The sequence below is a fragment of the Dama dama genome, chromosome 14, assembly GCF_033118175.1.
Source record: "Dama dama isolate Ldn47 chromosome 14, ASM3311817v1, whole genome shotgun sequence".
Classification (NCBI taxonomy): domain Eukaryota; kingdom Metazoa; phylum Chordata; class Mammalia; order Artiodactyla; family Cervidae; genus Dama; species Dama dama.
This window is the reverse complement of record NC_083694.1, coordinates 33,071,348-33,090,933: the sequence shown is the minus strand read 5'-3', so window position 1 is coordinate 33,090,933 and position 19,586 is coordinate 33,071,348. Positions and strand designations below refer to the sequence as shown.

At 39.0% G+C, this 19,586-nt stretch overlaps 1 protein-coding gene across 2 annotated transcripts in view; it reads right to left on the bottom strand.

Annotated features, from left to right (window-relative positions):
- Window positions 1-19,586, bottom strand: part of RGS7 (regulator of G protein signaling 7) — a 450,036-nt gene that overhangs the window by 184,066 nt on the left and 246,384 nt on the right. For both annotated transcript variants that reach the window (XM_061160269.1, XM_061160270.1), the window contains exon 3: window positions 4,665-4,761. In XM_061160269.1, coding sequence (XP_061016252.1) covers window positions 4,665-4,761 — 97 coding nt within the window. The remainder of the gene's footprint in view (window positions 1-4,664; window positions 4,762-19,586) is intronic.

The following is a 19,586-nucleotide window of genomic DNA, read 5'->3' as shown; positions in this document are numbered from 1 at the left end:
GGAATGGCAACCCACTGCAGTATTCTTGCCTGAAGAATTCCATGGAGGAGCCTGGTGGGTTATAATCCATGGGGTCGCAAAGACTAAGACACGACTGAGCGACTAATACTTTCACTTCTCACTCTCAACAGGAAATCCTACAGAATTATTTGGTCTCAGTGGGCTGTTTCACAAGGGTGGCCCAATTCAAGTTTAATGAAAACCTACACCATTTCCTGCTATGACTTATCTGGAAATTCAGTAATTTCCCAGTCAATCCGTTGAAGAAAATTAAACTCAGCCAGTGGGTAAAGGCTTATTTTACCAAGATCTGGAATAAGTGAAATACTGAATGTCCAGCATATGAGAACATTCAAATGGCCACCACTGATCTAACCCCTTGAACTTGAGGGGGTCTAGTCATGTAACACCAATGGAACTACCTAACCTATCTTAAGAAATTGAGAAGGCAATTCTGGAGAAAAATGGGAAGGCAATTCTGGGGAAAAAACAATGCTGTGATGGGACACTGTCCTACCCAAAGACATCTATCCCATAGCTCAAGAGATCAGCGTGGAGTGTTCATCCAAATATTTTTCTTCTGATGTTGGGACCATGGAAACCAGGAGGCTAAAATTAACAACTCCAAAACCAAAATAGAGAAGTCTTGGATGTTTAGCTGGAGGAAAGCATTTATCAAGAGTTAGGGAAAAACAAACAAAAAATCTCCGCAGTCCATCTGTATAACAGCCATGATTCTGAGTTTGGCTCCCAGATGCTGTGAGAAGATGAAATTGCATCATCGTGTTCAAAATACAGCTGTTTTCACCTGAGGCAGATGTGAGCATTATTGGTCATCATGACATATTATTATGCACGGGTGCTGCCTAGTAGAGTCGGGTAACTCCACCTAACTGTTAACATCCCTCAGTCTTAGAGCTTGAGGAGGCTCCTGGCTTGGAGTAAACGAAATAGAAGGAACTAGATTTTCTTTCGAATCCCTACTGCAAGCGATATAAATCAAAACAAAACCAAAACAACAAAGAACCAATAGGCAAACTGGGGTGGGCTTGACTGAGGGCAGATTCCAGAAAAAATAAGCAGGGCCCTGAAAGGGAACTAGAAAGATCTGCACAGACAGGTTGGCCGCTGCACCCAATGCTGGCCTGGAACCAAGTCTGGTAGTACCTCTTCAGTTCAGTTCATTTCAGTCGCTCAGTCATGTCCAACTCTTTGCGACCCCTTGGGCTGCAGCATGCCAGGCCTCCCTGTCCATCACCAACTCCCAGAGTTTACTCAAACTCATGTCCATTGAGTTGGTGATGCGATCCAACCATCTTATCCTCTGTTGTCCCCTTCTCCTCCCGCCTTCAATCTTTCCCAGCATCAGGATCTTTTCCAATGAATCAGTTCTTTACATCAGGTGGCCAAAGTATTAGAGTTTCAGCTTCAGTATCAGTCTTCCAATGAATATTCAGGACTGATTTCCTTTAGGATGGACTGGTTGGATCTCCTTGCAGTCCAAAGGACTCTCAAGAGTCCCCTCCAACACCACAGTTCAAAAGCGTCAATTCTTCGGCACTCAGCTTTCTTTATAGTCCAACTCTCACATCCATACATGACTACTGGATATACCTCTTACACTTTAGTTAAAACTCTTGTTCTGATTCAGTAGGTCTGGAAAGGGCCCAGATGCTGTATTTCTAATAAGTTCCCATGTGATGCTGATACTACTGGTTCATGGACACTGCTTTGTTCATCAAGGCTTTAGGGAGCGTAAATGGGTAAACTGAAGGAAATAGGCTAACAATATTTGAGATAGTTTTTCCCTCATGGAATGGTCCGTACAAAACAGACTCCTTCCCTCAACAATCACACTACCCTCCTCTCATACATTGCATCACTCATCACAGTTGGTTTCTGATTGACATAAGGGCCTAAAGTTAGTAGATTCCTTGTTTCATTAGCAACTCTGCAGTAAAAGATGGAAAAGAGAAGGAGAAGCAAAAAGAGGCAGGAGAGCAAGCAGTAGGTAGCAAGTCAGGCCACAAAAACTACAGGAATTAATTCCAAATCACCATAAGAAATAGAAGAGGAAAATTACTAAAAATGACCAAAAACTACTAATAAAGTAGAGAGGATTCAGACCATTATAATTTGGGGATATCAGTACATAGAGGTTGGTAAAATACTAGACATACAAATTAAATCTACAACAGAGCTTCTAGTTGAAACTGTGAAACAAAAAGCTCCTAAATGTTTCTAGGAAACACAGAATGATAATTAGAAACTAATTATAGTAATATGAACAATGTCATTGAACATTCTCTTTATTTCACAACGAACATTGTTGGTGTATATTAATGAAACTTAAAACAATATCAGACACTTCACGGCTCAATTTCATTCTTGCTTTTTAATTAAATATTTAATATTGTCAATCCAGAGTTCTAATATGCTATTATACTGGAATTGTATTGGAATTGTATGAGGCATTGTTACTTGAAGAACTCAACTAAAATTTTAAATTTGCCATTATAGTAGATAACTCAAACCTGAAGATCAGCTTAAACTGATGGGCAATCCTTTTACATTCAGCCATTTTTGCACATGTATATTGTCAGGAAAACTCCTGAACTGAAAGGCCTTTGGATGGGCTATACACTATTTTTTAAATAAGTTTTATTTATTTTTATTTATTGTTGGCTGTGGTGGGTCTTTGTTACTGCGTGTGCTTTTCCCGAGTTGTGGCGAGTGGCGGCTACTCTCCAGCTGTGGTGCTCAGGCTTCTCACTGTTCTTTATTTGTAGTCTGTTGTAAAGCACGGGATCTAGGGTACCTTGGCTTCAGGAGTTGCAGTTTCCAGGCTCTAGAGCATGGGCTCAATAGCTGTGGTGCGTGGGCTTAGTTGCTCCACAGCATGCGGAATCTTCTTGGATCAAGGATCACACCCATGTTTTCTGCATTGGCAGGTGAATTCTTTACCACTGAGCCACCAGGGAAGCTGGCTACGCACTACTGAATTGACCGCAATCCCAGTTCAGATGGGAAACTTAGTGAACTTATGTGCCTGGATTCTGAATGCATTTCAGCTTACAGACCCTGTATTCACGTATTTTAAGGAGATACGTTCTCTTTTTCAATGGTTGACAAAATAACAAGTAGTTTTCACATTTTGTGTTTAAAGGTAAAGCTAACTCTGAGTTACTGACGGCAAGGAGTTTAATTTACTTGATACAGGATGTATTAAAGGAGGGCATGGCAACCCACTCCAGTATTCTTGTCTGGCGAATCCCATGGACAGAAGAGCTCGGCAGGCTACAGTCCACAAAGTCACAAAGAGTTGGACACGACTGAAGTGACTTAGCACTCACGCATGCATAGGACATAGAGAAAATAACTATAAGCCAAGGTGAGGTATAATAATAGAGGCAAAACAATAACAACAAATGTTTTGATAGAACAGAGAAAAAAGTTGAGAATAGTTTTCTCCAAAGAGTGTTCTGAGATAACCGTTGAAGAATGGACATTATTTAATGGTCAGAATGACCTGGAAGTCTGGAAGTGGGTGAGTGATGAAGGAAGTCCCAGATGTGGGAAAATATAAGGCATCACCAAGGAAGAACAAGAAACTAGAACAAAGTGGGCTTAAAAGACAGTAACAGCAGAAAAAAAGAATACATTTCATTAGAGCAAAATATCACTCTATTTCAGCCCTCATCTGCTCCATTGCTCTCTCTTTCATCTGAGAGCAATGCAATTATTAAACACCAACATCTGGGCATGCCTACTTGTGTTCTGGTCCTAATTATTAGCATAGTCCCAAGGCTGAATTCTTTCTGATCACTGGTCTTCTTTTGATCCTTGTTCACAAGGAAGCATTGTACAACTCTTGCTGATGACTCTCATCAAGCACCCTCCCCTCCACATGCTCAGCACCAGCCTCCTTACTGTGCTTAATCACTGCTAAGGCTTTAGTCTTTTTGATTTTGTTCTCTTCTCTAAGCTGTGCAAGCCAGGGCCAGAGCACACCCGTGTCTCCTGAGCTTGGCCATTCACTCTCTCCTGGAGCCAGAGCACATATTTCTAAGCACGTTCATCATAACATTCTCGGCAAACATTGTACATGTCTCCATATTTCCCACTGTATCAGAATTAAACTCTTCGGTTGGCTTTCAAAGACCCTCATTATTTGACCCAACTCTAGCTGTTCCCGTCTATCCACCCAGTTCTCAGCAGTTTAGTCCCTCCAAGTTCTACATGCAGAGTTGGTTGCAGCAGTAGTCTTAAGCCTGATAAAATTCTTCATTTTTCAAACTCAGCTTATCACTACTCTTTAGGAACCCTTTCTGGACTCCTCATTGATTTCAGTCACCCTCCTAACTTCTGTATATAATCTATATCATACTGGTTCATACATCTTTATTTTAATATTATTTTCTACTATTTCACATTTATTTATTACATTTTTGCAATTAAATTTTGGTAAGATTATGATTTTCTTTGCAGTTTTGACTTGTTTTAATGTCAAGTATCCAACATGATGTTGACCATGTCATGAGCTTTTATAAATAATTATTGAATAATGGGTTAGAGAGAGCTTCATTAAGTAAATGGTTAGAACAGATTTTATAGTTTTGTGGAAAGTGTTGGAGGAAATAGTGTTACACTGAATGTAGACTTACCAGAGAAGACACTAGGTATCTTGGAGAGGAAACTTTTGACAGTACGAATGGGAATTCCGTTTTTCTCATCTTGCATGCGTGCTATGACGTCTTCCATCTAAATAACAATAATAAAATGATTAAATCATTTTATAAGTTGAACTTTTTGAGGAAAAAAATAGTTCTCATAATAATTTTGTATATCTGTTTTGCTTAGCTAAGAATAATGCCATATTTTTGTCTTTCTACACTTTATCATGTAAATGTCAGTTTGGTTAAAAGATGATTGAGAAAACAGAAAGGTGGCTATTTTTGAGTCCACTAAGCTTAAGAATAATTTTGTGCTTAGAATATTGCCTCTCTCCTGTTTTCACATTCTTTGGTTATAAATGATAGAAAATATTGTGATAATAAAATCCACACTTCATTAATGCTATCTCTTGAACTCAGTGCAAAAGAAAATAGAAGACTTAAAAGCATCAGGCTGGATTTCCTCTTCAAACAAGAGAGCTTCCATGATTTGATTTAACATTAATTTCTACAAGCTGTGATCTGCCTAGAAACAGAGGACTAATTGCCAGAAAGTGTTGCTTCTCCTGTTCAGGCATTCACTAAAGTGAGGTATGAAATGTACATGCATGAACACACATGTGCACAATTAATAAGACAAATGTCACATGATAGCCTTTTGCCTATTTACTACCTTCCAAGGTATGTATTTTTCTTTCAATTTGATTCATACATTCTCTTCTGTTTCTGAAAATTTTTCATTTTTAAAGGGCTTTGCTTTACCAAGTCTAATATAAAATTTAGTTCTAAATAACATTTGTTCAAATCACAGCTTCAGACTTTTGTATGTGCTTCTAAACCTATGGCACATATATACACACAAACATACATATGTTGTATGAACAGTATGAATCTCAAAATATATTCATTTATGATCCTATAAATGGCTTAGTGGTAAAGAACCCATCTGACAGTGCAGGAGACACAGGAGATGCGGGTTCAATCTCTGGGTCAGGAAGATCCCCTAGAGAAGGAAACGGCAGCCCACTCCAGTATTCTTGCCTAGGAAGCTCCATGGACAGACAGACAACTTAGCAACTAAACAACAACAGTTACTGATGCAGATTCTAGACCAGACTTACAGAAGGCACTATGGATGTGAAAACGAATATAATACACTTGCTGCCTTCAAAAAAATTCAGGCAATATTGAAAACAATGGTGAAATTTGAGTAAGGTTTCATTAATAGTGTAGTACCAATATCAATTTTCGATTTTTGAAAATTAAGCTATAATTATTTAAGACGCTGGAATTAGAGGAAACTGAGTAAACGACATATAGAGAACTTTCTGTACCATTTTTAGATCTTTTTCTGTGAATCTAAAATTATTCAAAATAAAACATTAAAAAAAAGTTTTATTTTGTATTGGAGTAGTCGATTAACAATGTCGTGATAGTTTAGGGTGAGTGGCAAAGGGACTCAGCCATACATATACAGGTATCCATTCTCCCCCAAACTCCCCTCCCATCCAGGCCACCACATAACATTGAGAAGAGTTCCATGTGCTATACAGTAGGTCCTTCTTAGTTATCCATTTAAAATATAGCAAGATATATGTCCATCCAAACTCCCTAATTATCCCTTCCCCCATTCTTCCCCTCAGTGTCTAATTGTTTTATCAATCAATTATCAACCAATACAACTTCAGAACAATATTCAATGAAGAAATCTTACTTGCCTGGATAAGTATTTTCAGGTTTATTAACATGAGAAACTGATATGTGGGAAGAATGGATATAAGATCTTATCATTTACGACTCTCTGAATGAGCTAAGTAAGTTCTCCATGGCTTCATTTTCTCATGTATAAAATGTATGTAATAATACTTATAATTACTCTTTCACAATATTTGTAGGATTGGGTTGGGGCAAAAGGGGTAATTTACTAAACAACCTGGCATATATAAAGCACCATACATGGGCAGACAACAAACACTGGACTTCAGATGTCTATAAACACCCCTGATACTTAGAGATGTATATTTTCCACTCCTTATGCCCCTTTTCCATGTGAAAGCAACACCATTAGCTGAATTCTCCTGCCTCTCTCTGTTCCCTAATTCACTCCACTCTGGGGGAACTGGGCTGACTTACGTAGAAGGACTGGTAAAGAGAAATTGGCCTATAGGGCCCATCTCTTTCCTGTAGGGAAGCCCCTATCCAAATCTGCTGATTTAGAGAGGCCCATCCCAGTGGGTGAGTAGTCAGTTAGGTACTAGGTTTTAGGATTAAGTCTCCTGTGTTCACAAATACTCTTCAATATAATAGCTTTGTCAGCAATCAAGGTGCTACTGTGATCTCTAACTGCTTTACTCTCTGGTTGTGAGTTTCAATGGGTTCTGAATTCAGATAGGAAAGGAAGTCTTTTTTCCTAAGATCAGACCCCCCAAGCACCCCAACCTATTCAATTCTTCACATGTAATAAATATATTTCATCCAATTATAGAATCATGAAAAGAGATCCATTTTTATGACTTTTATTTTGTTGTTGTTTGTCCTTTATTCATCTGACAAAATGTTCAGAAATGATGAATAAGCTGCTTTGCTTTACCTAATATCAGCCTGTAAACCTTTGTATGATCAGCTTACTAGTTTAAACCCGGCCAGCTATGATGGACATGGAAACCTCTCTGACTCTCACTTTAATCAATTCAGCTCCCCAGCATGTGACAATCATCACTTCTAGTTTTGGGTGTGGAATTAAGGTCTGCCTCTCAGTCTGTTGAATCTCAAAGGACCAAGGTTACGAGTGTGGGAATTAAAAGTAACCTGTGTGGTTGTATTTTAAAATCTTCCATTTTCTTAAGTCATAATTTCCACAGAAGGAAAAAAGTTTAAAAATCCATGTAAAAACAGGATTTGTATTCCAGATTGAAAATGTGATGATCAAAATTAATTCAGCTGTTTTTATCTTAATTCAGATATGATCTATGCATGAACTTTACATGACATAGAAAGAGCAAACAAAACGACAAAACAAAGATAAATTCCATCTAGTTTTTAAAAGCTAAGACCAGTCACAAAGGCCACATATAATAAAAAATCATTCTAAACTCATTTAAGCATTCACTCAGAGTCTATTTTTAAAATAAGCAGGTTTTAACATGCTTGATTACAAGCATTCTCATTATAAGATTAGAAAATAAGAGCAGACAAACTAAAGAGCAAGCTACACAGAAAGAGACTAAAAATGTAATTCTAATAAATGATAAAACCCTTTGAGATGATTTAATTTAAGGCCTCAGATGTCATACCTTTAATTTAATAGCTTTAATTTAAAGACTCAGATGTCATACCTTTCACAAAATAAGACATGTATATATACATCTATCTATCTACCTATCTGTCTTTCCCAAAGAAAGGCAATGCCAAAGAATGTTCAAACTACCAAACAATTGCACTCATCTCACGTTCTAGCAAAGTAATGCTCAAAATTCTCAAAGCCAGGCTTCAACAGTATGCAAATCGAGAACTTACAGATGCTCAAGCTGGATTTAGAAAAGGCAGAGGAACCAGAGGTCAAATTTCCAACATCTGTTGGATCATAGAAAAAACAAGAGAACTTCAGAAAAACACCTACTTCTGCTTTATTGACTATGCCAATGCCTTTGACTATGTGGATCACAACAAACTGTGGAAAATTCAAGAGACAGAAATACCAGACCACCTTACCTGCCTCCTGAGAAATCCGTACACAGGTCAAGAAGCAACAGTTAGAACCGGACATGGAACAACAGATTGGTTCCAAATTGGGAAAGGAGTACGTCAAGGCTGTATATTGTCACCCTGCTTATGTAACTTATGTGCAGAGTACATCATATGAAATACTGGGCTAGATGAAACACAAGCTGGAATCAATATTGCTGGGAGAAATATCAATAACCTCAGATATGCAGATGACACCACCCTATGGCAGAAAGTGAAAAAGAACTAAAGAGCCTCTTGATGAAAGTAAAAGAGGAGAGTGAAAAAGTTGGCTTAAAACTCAACATTCAAAAAACCAAGATCATAACATCCCATCTCATCACTTCCTGGCAAACAGATGGGGAAACAATAGAAACAGTAACAGACTTTATATTCAGGGACTCCAAAATCACTGCAGATGGTGACTGCAGTCACAAAATTAAAAGATGCTTGCTCCTTGAAAGAAAAGTTATGACAAACCTAGACAGCATATTAAAAAAGCAGAGACATTACTTTACCAAAAAAGTTCCATATCATCAAAGCTATGGTTTTTCCAGTAGTCATGTATGGATATGAAAGTTGGACCATAAAGAAAGCTGAGTGCCCAAGAATTCATACTTTTGAACTGTGGTGTTGGAGAAGACTTTTGAGAGTCCCTTGGACCGAAAGGAGATTGAACCAGTCAATCCTATAGGAAATCAGTCCTGAATATTCATTGGGAGAACTGATGTTGAAGCTGAAGCTCCAACACTTTGGCCACCTGATGGGAAGAAACAACTCATTGGAAAAGACCCTGATGCTGGGAAAGATTGAAGGCAGAAGGAGAAGGGGATGACAGAGGATGAGATGGTTGGATGGCATCACTGACTCGATGGACACGAGTTTCAGCAAGTGCCAGGAGTTGGTGATAGACAGGGAAGCCTGATATACTGTAATCCATGGGGTCACAAAGAGTTGGACATGACTGAGCAACTGTACTGAACTGAACTGAATCAACAATGGTGCAATATCTGGAAATTAATGTGATATAGTACATTAACAAATTAAAGAATAAAAATTGGGGAGGAGCCAAGATGGCAGAGGAGTAGGACGGGGAGACCACTTTCTCTCCTACAAATTCATCAAAAGAATAACTGAACGCAGAGCAAACTTCGCAAAACAACTTCTGATCGCTAGCTGAGGTCATCAGGCGCCCAGAAAAGCAGCCCATTGTCTTCGAAAGGAGGTAGGACAAAATATAAAAGATAAAAAGTGAGACAAAAGAGCTAAGGACGGAGATCCGTCCCGGGAGCTCTTAGGCGGCATTGCTTGGAGTAGGGTCCGGGCCTGAGTGCCCTGAGGACAATCGGAGGGAGCTTCTGTGAGTTGCCAACTTGAACTGTGGGAGACCAAAAGAGGGAGAGTAAATTAACCGCCCGAACACACTGCCGGCCGTTCGCAGAACAAAGAGACCAAGAAAGTCCAGAGAAGAGCTTGCAGGCTACGGACCGGCCCAGCTCCGCCGGAGGCAGGAGGCAGGGGGGAGGGGAAGGTCGCGGCGAGACACAGGGCGCAGGCACCCGACCGGCGCGGGCGGGGACTGGGGCTGGGGACGCGGAGGGCAGAAGGCGCGCGCACCCAACTGGCGCCAGCGGAAACTGAGACTGGGTCCGCGGAGGGGAGGGGGCGCGCCACACCTGGGGAGAGTGCGCCCACCAAGCCCCTGGCTGCCTGGACCGCTCTGACGGGGAAGGCACAGAGAGCAGGCGCAGCTTTTCCTTCCGCGCTTTTGTGGAACACCCGAGGGCTGGAGCCTCGCGCAGCGCGGGGCGCGCTCCATATACAACAGCCGGAAGCCTGAGCAGCGCAGACAGAGAAAGCAGCGCCAGCCCATCCGCGCGGCGCAAGCCCGTCCCCACAGCGCCAGCCTCTCCCTGCAGCGCAAGCCCCTCCCCGCAGAGCTACGGAACTAGCTACCTGAATAAGAGTCCACCTCCGCCCGCCTGTGTCAGGGCGGAAATGAGGCTCTGAAGAGACCGGCAAACAAAAGCCAAATAAACAAAGGGAACCGCTTCAGAAGGGACTGGTGCAACAGATTAAAATCCCTCTAGAAAACACCGACTACACCGGAAGGGGCCTGTAGATATCGAGAAGCGTAAGCTGGAACGAGGAGCTATCTGAAACTGAGCCGAACCCACACTGACCGCAACAGCTCCAGAGAAACTCCTAGATATAATTTTACTTTTTTCTCTTTTTTTATTTTTTTTAATATTTTTTTTTCTTTTTTCTTTTTTATTTTTTCTCTTTTATTTTCCTTTAAAATCCCCTATTACTCCCCCATTACTCCTTAACTTTCATTTCCGTAGACTTTTATGATTTTTTAATTAGTGGGGAAAAAAAAATTTTTTTTTTCTTTTTTTTTTTCTTTGTTTTTTTTTTTTTCTTTTTTTCTTTTTTGTTCCTTTTTTTCTTTCCTTTTTCTCATCTATTTTCTATTTTTCTTTTTCTCTTATTTCTTTTAAAGTCCTCTAGTACTCCTCTACTACTCCTTAATTTTCATTTTCAATACACTATAACCTTACAAAAAAAAAAAAGAGAAGCCCTATTTTTAAACCGAAGATTATTCTCTCCCAATCTTGACTCTCTGTTTTCTACCTCAGAACACCTCTATTTCCTCCTTTCCCCTTCTCTTCCCAATCCAATTCTGTGAATCTTTGTAGGTGACTGGGCTACGGAGAACACTCTGGGAACAGACAGCTGCGTAGATCTGTCTCTCTCCTCTTGAGTCCCCCTTTTTCTCCTCCTACTCATCTCTATCTCCCTCCTCCCTCTCCTCTTCTTCATGTAACTCTGTGAACCTCTCTGGGTGTCCCTAACGGGGGAGAATCTTTTAGCCATTAACCTAGAAGTTTTCTTATCAGGGCTGTATAGTTGGAGAAGTCCTGAGACTACAGGAAGACTAAAACTGAAATCCAGAGGCAGGAGACTTAAGCCCAAAACCTGAGAACACCAGAAAACTCCTGACTACATGGAACTTTAAGTAATAAGTGACTGTCCAAAAGCCTCCATACCTACACTGAAACCAACCACCACCCAAGAGCCAATAAGTTTTAGAGCAAGACATACCACGCAAATTCTCCAGCAACGCAGGAACATAGCCCTGAACATCAACATACAGGCTGCCCAAGGTCACACCTAACACATAGACCCATCTCAAAACTCATTACTGGGCACTCCATTGCTCTCCAAAGAGAAGAAATCAAGTTCCACGCACCAGAACACTGACGCAAGCTTCCCTAACCAGGAAATCTTGACAAGCCAATCGTCTAACCCCACCCACTGGGTTAATCCTCCACAACAAAAAGGAACCACAGACCTCCAGAATACAGAAAGCCCACTCCAGATACAGCAATCTAAACAAGATGAAAAGGCAAAGAAATACCCAACAGGTAAAGGAACATGAAAAATGCCCACCAAGTCAAACAAAAGAGGAGGAGATAGGGAATCTACCTGAAAAAGAATTTAGAATAATGATAATAAAAATGATCCAAAATCTTGAAAACAAAATGGAGTTACAGATAAATAGCCTGGAAACAAAGACTGAAAAGATTCAAGAACTGTTTAATAAAGACCTAGAAGAAATAAAAAAGAGTCAATTAAAAATGAATAATGCAATGAATGAGATCAAAAACACTTTGGAGGGAACCAAGAGTAGAATAACAGAGGCAGACGATAGGATAAGTGAGGTAGAAGATAAAATGGTGGAAATAAATGAAGCAGAGAGGAAAAAAGAAAAAAGGATCAAAAGAAATGAGGACAACCTCAGGGACCTCTGGGACACTGTGGAACGCCCCAACATTCGAATCATAGGAGTTCCAGAAGAAGAAGACAAAAAGAAAGGCCATGAGAAAATACTCGAGGAGATAATAGCTGAAAACTTCCCTAAAATGGGGAAGGAAATAGCCATCCAAATCCAAGAAACCCAGAGAGTCCCAGACAGGATAAACCCAAGGCAAAACACCCCAAGACACATATTAATCAAATTAACAAAGATCAAACACAAAGAACAAATATTAAAAGCAGCAAGGGAAAAACAACCAATAACACACAAAGGGATTCCCATAAGGATAACAGCTGATCTATCAATAGAAACCCTCCAGGCCAGAAGGGAATGGCAGGACGTACTGAAAGTAATGAAGAGAATAACCTACAACCTAGATTACTGTATCCAGCAAGGATCTCATTCAGATATGAAGGAGAATTCAAAAGCTTTACAGATAAGCAAAAGCTGAGAGGATTCAGCACCACCAAACCAGCTCTTCAACAAATGCTAAAGGATCTTCTCTAGACAGGAAATGCAGAAAGGTTGTATAAACGTGAAGCCAAAACAACAAAGTAAATGGCAACGGGACCACACCTATCAATAATTACCCTAAATGTAAATGGGTTGAATGCCCCAACCAAAAGACAAAGATTGGCTGAATGGATACAAAAAAAAGACCCCTATATATGCTGTCTACAAGAGACCTACCTCAAAACAAGAGACACATACAGACTAAAAGTGAAGGGCTGGAAAAAAATATTTCATGCAAACGGAGACCAAAAGAAAGCAGGAGTCGCAATACTCATATCAGATAAAATAGACTTTCAAATAAAGGATGTGAAAAGAGACAAAGAAGGACACTACATAACGATCAAAGGATCAATCAAAGAAGAAGATATAACAACTATAAATATATATGCACCCAACATAGGAGCACCGCAATATGTACGGCAAACGCTAATGAGTATGAAAGAGGAAATTAATAGTAACACAATAATAGTGGGAGACTTTAATAACCCACTCACAACTATGGATAGATCAACTAAACAGAAAATTAACAAGGAAACACAAACCTTAAATGACACAATGGACCAGCTAGACCTAATTGATATCTATAGGACATTTCACCCCAAAACAATCAACTTCACCTTTTTCTCAAGTGCACACGGAACATTCTCCAGAATAGATCACATCCTGGGCCATAAATCTGGTCTTGGAAAATTCAAAAAAATTGAAATCATTCCAGTCATCTTTTCTGACTACAGTGCAGTAAGATTAGATCTCAACTACAGGAAAAAAATTGTTAAAACTTCAAACATATGGAGGCTAAATAACACGCTTCTGAATAACCAACAAATCATAGAAGAAATCAAAAAAGAAATCAAAATATGTATAGAAATGAATGAAAATGAAAACACAACAACCCAAAACCTATGGGACACTGTAAAAGCAGTGCTAAGGGGAAGGTTCATAGCATTACAGGCTTACATCAAGAAACAAGAAAAAAAACCAAATAAATAACCTAACTGTACACCTAAAGCAATTAGAGAAGGAAGAAATGAAGAACCCCAGAGTTAGCAGAAGGAAAGAGATCTTAAAAATCAGGGCAGAAATAAATGCAAAAGAAACTAAAGAGACCATAGCAAAAATCAACAAAGCTAAAAGCTGGTTTTTTAAAAAAATAAACAAAATTGACAAACCATTAGCAAGACTCATTAAGAAACAAAGAGAGAAAAACCAAATTAACAAAATTAGAAATGAAAATGGAGAGATCACAACAGACAACACTGAAATACAAAGGATCATAAGAGACTACTACCAGCAGCTCTATGCCAATAAAATGGACAACTTGGATGAAATGGACAAATTCTTAGAAAAGTATAACTTTCCAAAACTGAACCAGGAAGAAATAGAAGATCTTAACAGACCCATCACAAGCAAGGAAATCGAAACTGTCATCAAAAATCTTCCAGCAAACAAAAGCCCAGGACCAGATGGCTTCACAGCTGAATTCTACCAAAAATTTAGAGAAGAGCTAACACCTATCTTACTCAAACTCTTCCAGAAAATTGCAGATGAAGGTAAGCTTCCAAACTCATTCTATGAGGCCACCATCACCCTAATTCCAAAACCAGACAAAGATGCCACAAAAAAAGAAAACTACAGGCCAATATCACTGATGAACATAGATGCAAAAATCCTTAACAAAATTCTAGCAAACAGAATCCAACAACATATTTAAAAAATCATACACCATGACCAAGTGGGCTTTATCCCAGGAATGCAAGGATTCTTTAATATCCGCAAATCAATCAATGTAATACACCACATTAACAAATTGAAAGATAAAAACCATATGATTATCTCAATAGATGCAGAGAAAGCCTTTGACAAAATTCAACACTCATTTATGATTAAAACTCTCCAAAAAGCAGGAATAGAAGGAACATACCTCAACATAATAAAAGCTATATATGACAAACCCACAGCAAGCATCACCCTCAATGGTGAAAAATTGAAGGCATTTCCCCTGAAATCAGGAACAAGACAAGGGTGCCCACTCTCACCACTACTATTCAACATAGTGTTGGAAGTTCTGGCCACAGCAATCAGAGCAGAAAAAGAAGTAAAAGGAATCCAGATAGGAAAAGAAGAAGTAAAACTCTCACTGTTTGCAGATGACATGATCCTCTATATAGAAAACCCTAAAGACTCTACCAGAAAATTACTAGAGCTAATCAATGAATATAGTAAAGTTGCAGGATATAAAATTAACACACAGAAATCCCTTGCATTCCTATATACTAACAATGAAAAAACAGAAAGAGAAATTAAGGAAACAATACCATTCACCATTGCAACAAAAAGAATAAAATACTTAGGAGTATATCTACCTAAAGAAACAAAAGACCTATACATAGAAAACTATAAAACACTGATGAAAGAAATCAAAGAGGACACAAACAGATCGAGAAACATGCCGTGTTCATGGATTGGAAGAATCAATATTGTCAAAATGGCTATTCTACCCAAAGCAGTCTATAGATTCAATGCAATCCCTATCAAGTTACCAACGGTATTTTTCACAGAACTAGACCAAAGAATTTCACAATTTGTATGGAAATACAAAAAACCTCGAATAGCCAAAGTAATCTTGAGAAAGAAGAATGGAACTGGAGGAATCAACCTGCCTGACTTCAGACTCTACTACAAAGCCACAGTCATCAAGACAGTATGGTACTGGCACAAAGACAGAAATATAGATCAATGGAACAGAATAGAAAGCCCAGAGATAAATCCACGAACCTATGGACACCTTATCTTTGACAAAGGAGGCAAGGATATACAATGGAAAAAAGACAACCTCTTTAACAAGTGGTGCTGGGAAAACTGGTCAACCACTTGTAAAAGAATGAAACTAGAACACTTTCTAACACCATACACAAAAATAAACTCAAAATGGATTAAAGATCTAAATGTAAGACCAGAAACTATAAAACTCCTAGAGGAGAACATAGGCAAAACACTCTCCGACATAAATCACAGCAAGATCCTCTGTGACCCACCTCCCAGAATATTGGAAATAAAAGCAAAACTAAACAAATGGGACTTAATGAAACTTAAAAGCTTTTGCACTACAAAGGAAACTATAAGTAAGTTGAAAAGACAGCCCTCAGATTGGGAGAAAATAATAGCAAATGAAGAAACAGACAAAGGATTAATCTCAAAAATATACAAGCAACTCCTGCAGCTCAATTCCAGAAAAATAAATGACCCAATCAAAAAATGGGCCAAAGAACTAAACAGACATTTCTCCAAAGAAGACATACAGATGGCTAACAAACACATGAAAAGATGCTCAACATCACTCATTATCAGAGAAATGCAAATCAAAACCACAATGAGGTACCATTACACGCCAGTCAGGATGGCTGCTATCCAAAAGTCTACAAGCAATAAATGCTGGAGAGGGTATGGAGAAAAGGGAACCCTCTTACACTGTTGGTGGGAATGCAAACTAGTACAGCCGCTATGGAAAACAGTGTGGAGATTTCTTAAAAAACTGGAAATAGAACTGCCATATGACCCAGCAATCCCACTTCTGGGCATACACACTGAGGAAACCAGATCTGAAAGAGACACGTGCACCCCAATGTTCATCGCAGCACTGTTTATAATAGCCAGGACATGGAAGCAACCTAGATGCCCATCAGCAGATGAATGGATAAGGAAGCTGTGGTACATATACACCATGGAATATTACTCAGCCATTAAAAAGAATTCATTTGAACTAGTCCTAATGAGATGGATGAAGCTGGAGCCCATTATACAGAGTGAAGTAAGCCAGAAAGATAAAGAACATTACAGCATACTAACACATATATATGGAATTTAGAAAGGTGATAACGATAACCCTATATGCAAAACAGAAAAAGAGACACAGAAATACAGAACAGACTTTTGAACTTTGTGGGAGAATGTGAGGGTGGGATATTTCAAAAGAACAGCATGTATACTATCTATGGTGAAACAGATCACCAGCCCAGGTGGGATGCATGAGACAAGTGCTCGGGCCTGGTGCACTGGGAAGACCCAGAGGAATCGGGTGGAGAGGGAGGTGGGAGGGGGGATCGGGATTGGGAATACATGTAAATCCATTCCATGGCTGATTCATATCAATGTATGACAAAACCCACTGGAAAAATAATAATAATAATAATAAAAAAAAAAGAATAAAAATTATATGAACATCTCAACAGATACAGAAAGAAGCATTTGACAAAATTCAACATCTATATATGATTTAAAACAACGCTCAACAAAGTGAATATAACAGAAACAAACCTCACATAATATAGACCATACATGACAAACCCACATAAGTGGTCACATGCTGTTGTGAGAGCTGGATGGTAAAGAAGGCAGAGGGTTGAAGAATTGATGCCTTCAAACTATGGTGCTAGAGAAGACTCCTGAGAGTCCCTAGGAGATCAAAACACATCAATCTTAAGGGAAATCAACCCTGAATACTCATTGTAAGGACTGATGCTGAAGTTGAAACTCTAGTATTTTGGTTATCTGATGTGAACATCTGACTAATTGGAAAAGTCCCTGATGCTGGGAAGGATTGATGGCAGAAGGAGAAGAATGCATCAGAGGATGAGATGGCTGGATGGCATCACTGATGTGATGGACATGAACTTGGGCAAACTTTGGGAGATGGTGAGGGACAGAGAGGCCTGGAGTGCTGCATTATACGGGGTCAGAAAGAGTCAGACACAACTGGGTGACTGAAAAACAACAATAATGACAAATCCACAGCCAATATCATATTCAAGGATAAAAAGAACTTCTTTCCTGTAAGATCACAAACAGGAAAAGGATGCCAACTCTCACCACTTTTATTCACCATAGTATTAGAAATCCTAGACACAGCAATCAAGAAAAAAGAGGAATTCCAACTGGAAAAGAAGTAAAACTGCTATTGTTATCAAGTGACAGATTATCCAGAAAATCCTAAAGATGTAACCAAAAAAAAAAAAAAAAAAAAAAACCCAAATTAGAACTCATCAATGAGCTGGGCAAAGATGCAGGATTTAAAATCAACATATAGAAGTCTATTGCATTTCTACCAATTTACAACAAACTCTATCAGAGAGAGAAATTAAGAAAACTATCTCATTTACAATTGCAGCAAAACATAAAACATGTAGATAAATCTAAGGAGGTAAAAGACCTGAACATGGAAAACTATAGGATGCTGATGAAGGAAATGAAAACATAAATAGATGGAAAGATATACCACGGTCTTGAATTGGAAGAACTAATACTGCTAAAATACCATACTACCCAAATTAATCTACAGCTTCAATACAAGCTCTATCAAAATATACACTATTTTTCCCAGAACTAGAACAAATAATTCTACCATTTGTATGGAAACACAGAAGACCCACAAAAGCCAAAATAAGTTTTAGAAAGATGAACAAAGCTGAAGGTATCACATTTCCTAATTTCAAACTGTACCACACAACTACAAGCGTCAAAACAGTATGGTGCTGGGACAAAACCAGTCACACAGATCACTGGAACAAAAAAGAGAGCACAGAAACTATAGCACAATTATAGGGGAATTAATCTATGGGAAAGGGTGCAAGGATACATGGTGAGGAAAAGACAACCTCTTCAACAAGACCACTGTTGGGAAAACTAGACAGTTACATGCAAAAGAATCAAATTGAACTATTCTCTCACACCAAGCACAAAAATTAACTCAAAATGAATTAAAGATTTAAATGAAAGACCTTAAACCATAATAGTTCTAGTATTATCTTTGAGTCAGTGATGCCATCCAACCATCTTGTCCTCTGTCATTCCCTTCTCTTTCTGCTTTCAATCTTTCCCACCATCAGTCTTTTCTAATGAGTCAGCTCTTCATATCAGGGGGCCAAAGTATCAGAGTTTCAGCTTCAGCATCAGTCCTTCCAAAGAATATTCAGCATTGATTTCCTTTAGCATTGACTGGTTTGATCTCCTTGCAGTTCAAGGGACTCTCAAGAGTCTTCTCCAACACCACAGTTCAAAAGCATCAATTCTTCAGTGCTCAGCTTTCTTTATGCTCCAACTCTCCCATCCATACATGACTATTTGAAAAAGAAGCAGTCCAGTTAGAGCTGTAAATATAGGGTTAAGTTCCCTAAGTCCCATCACTACCAGGAAGACTTCAGATATAGAAAACTGTCAAGAGATTTTTAAGACCAGAAAGGAAGGTGCACTGGGAAAGAAATTTAAGAAACAAGTGTATTTGCAGCATTGATCAAGGCAGAAAAGCATGGCAAACTTTCTTGAGTTAGGTAGGCAAGACAAGATCGGTATTCACTATGTGTTGTGTTTTTTCCTAGCCTGGAAGCACCAGGCAGTTTTTGGCCATCTATATGCCTGAAGACCTAAAATCTGAACATTCTTGTCGGGGCTCAGGAGTCAGAAATGTGAGATCCTCTTCAAGGACTATTAAAAAAAAGTGTATCCAGTGGTTTCATTGATATATAGGTTCTCCTAGGTTGGACTATTCGTTCCTTCACAAAACTGCAAAAGACAGTGGCAGAGGAAGTAATATTCCGCCCAGGCTCCTTTCCCATGAGGGATTCCATAAGAGATTTAAGCCCTTCAAAATATGATATTACTGATTATTTTCTGAATTCTCTCAAAGTTGGTAGTGGGGTAGTGGCATTCTGATAGTAGAGCAGTTAACTTTTTACATAAAATGGAACCCTCAGGCAATTAGGGTTTAATGTTCTCAGAAAATCCTGGTTAAGAGTTCTGTTCCAGACAAGACCTGTCAGTGCATGGAGTGTTATTTTTGCAGTCACTATGTTCTGTTTCTGCTG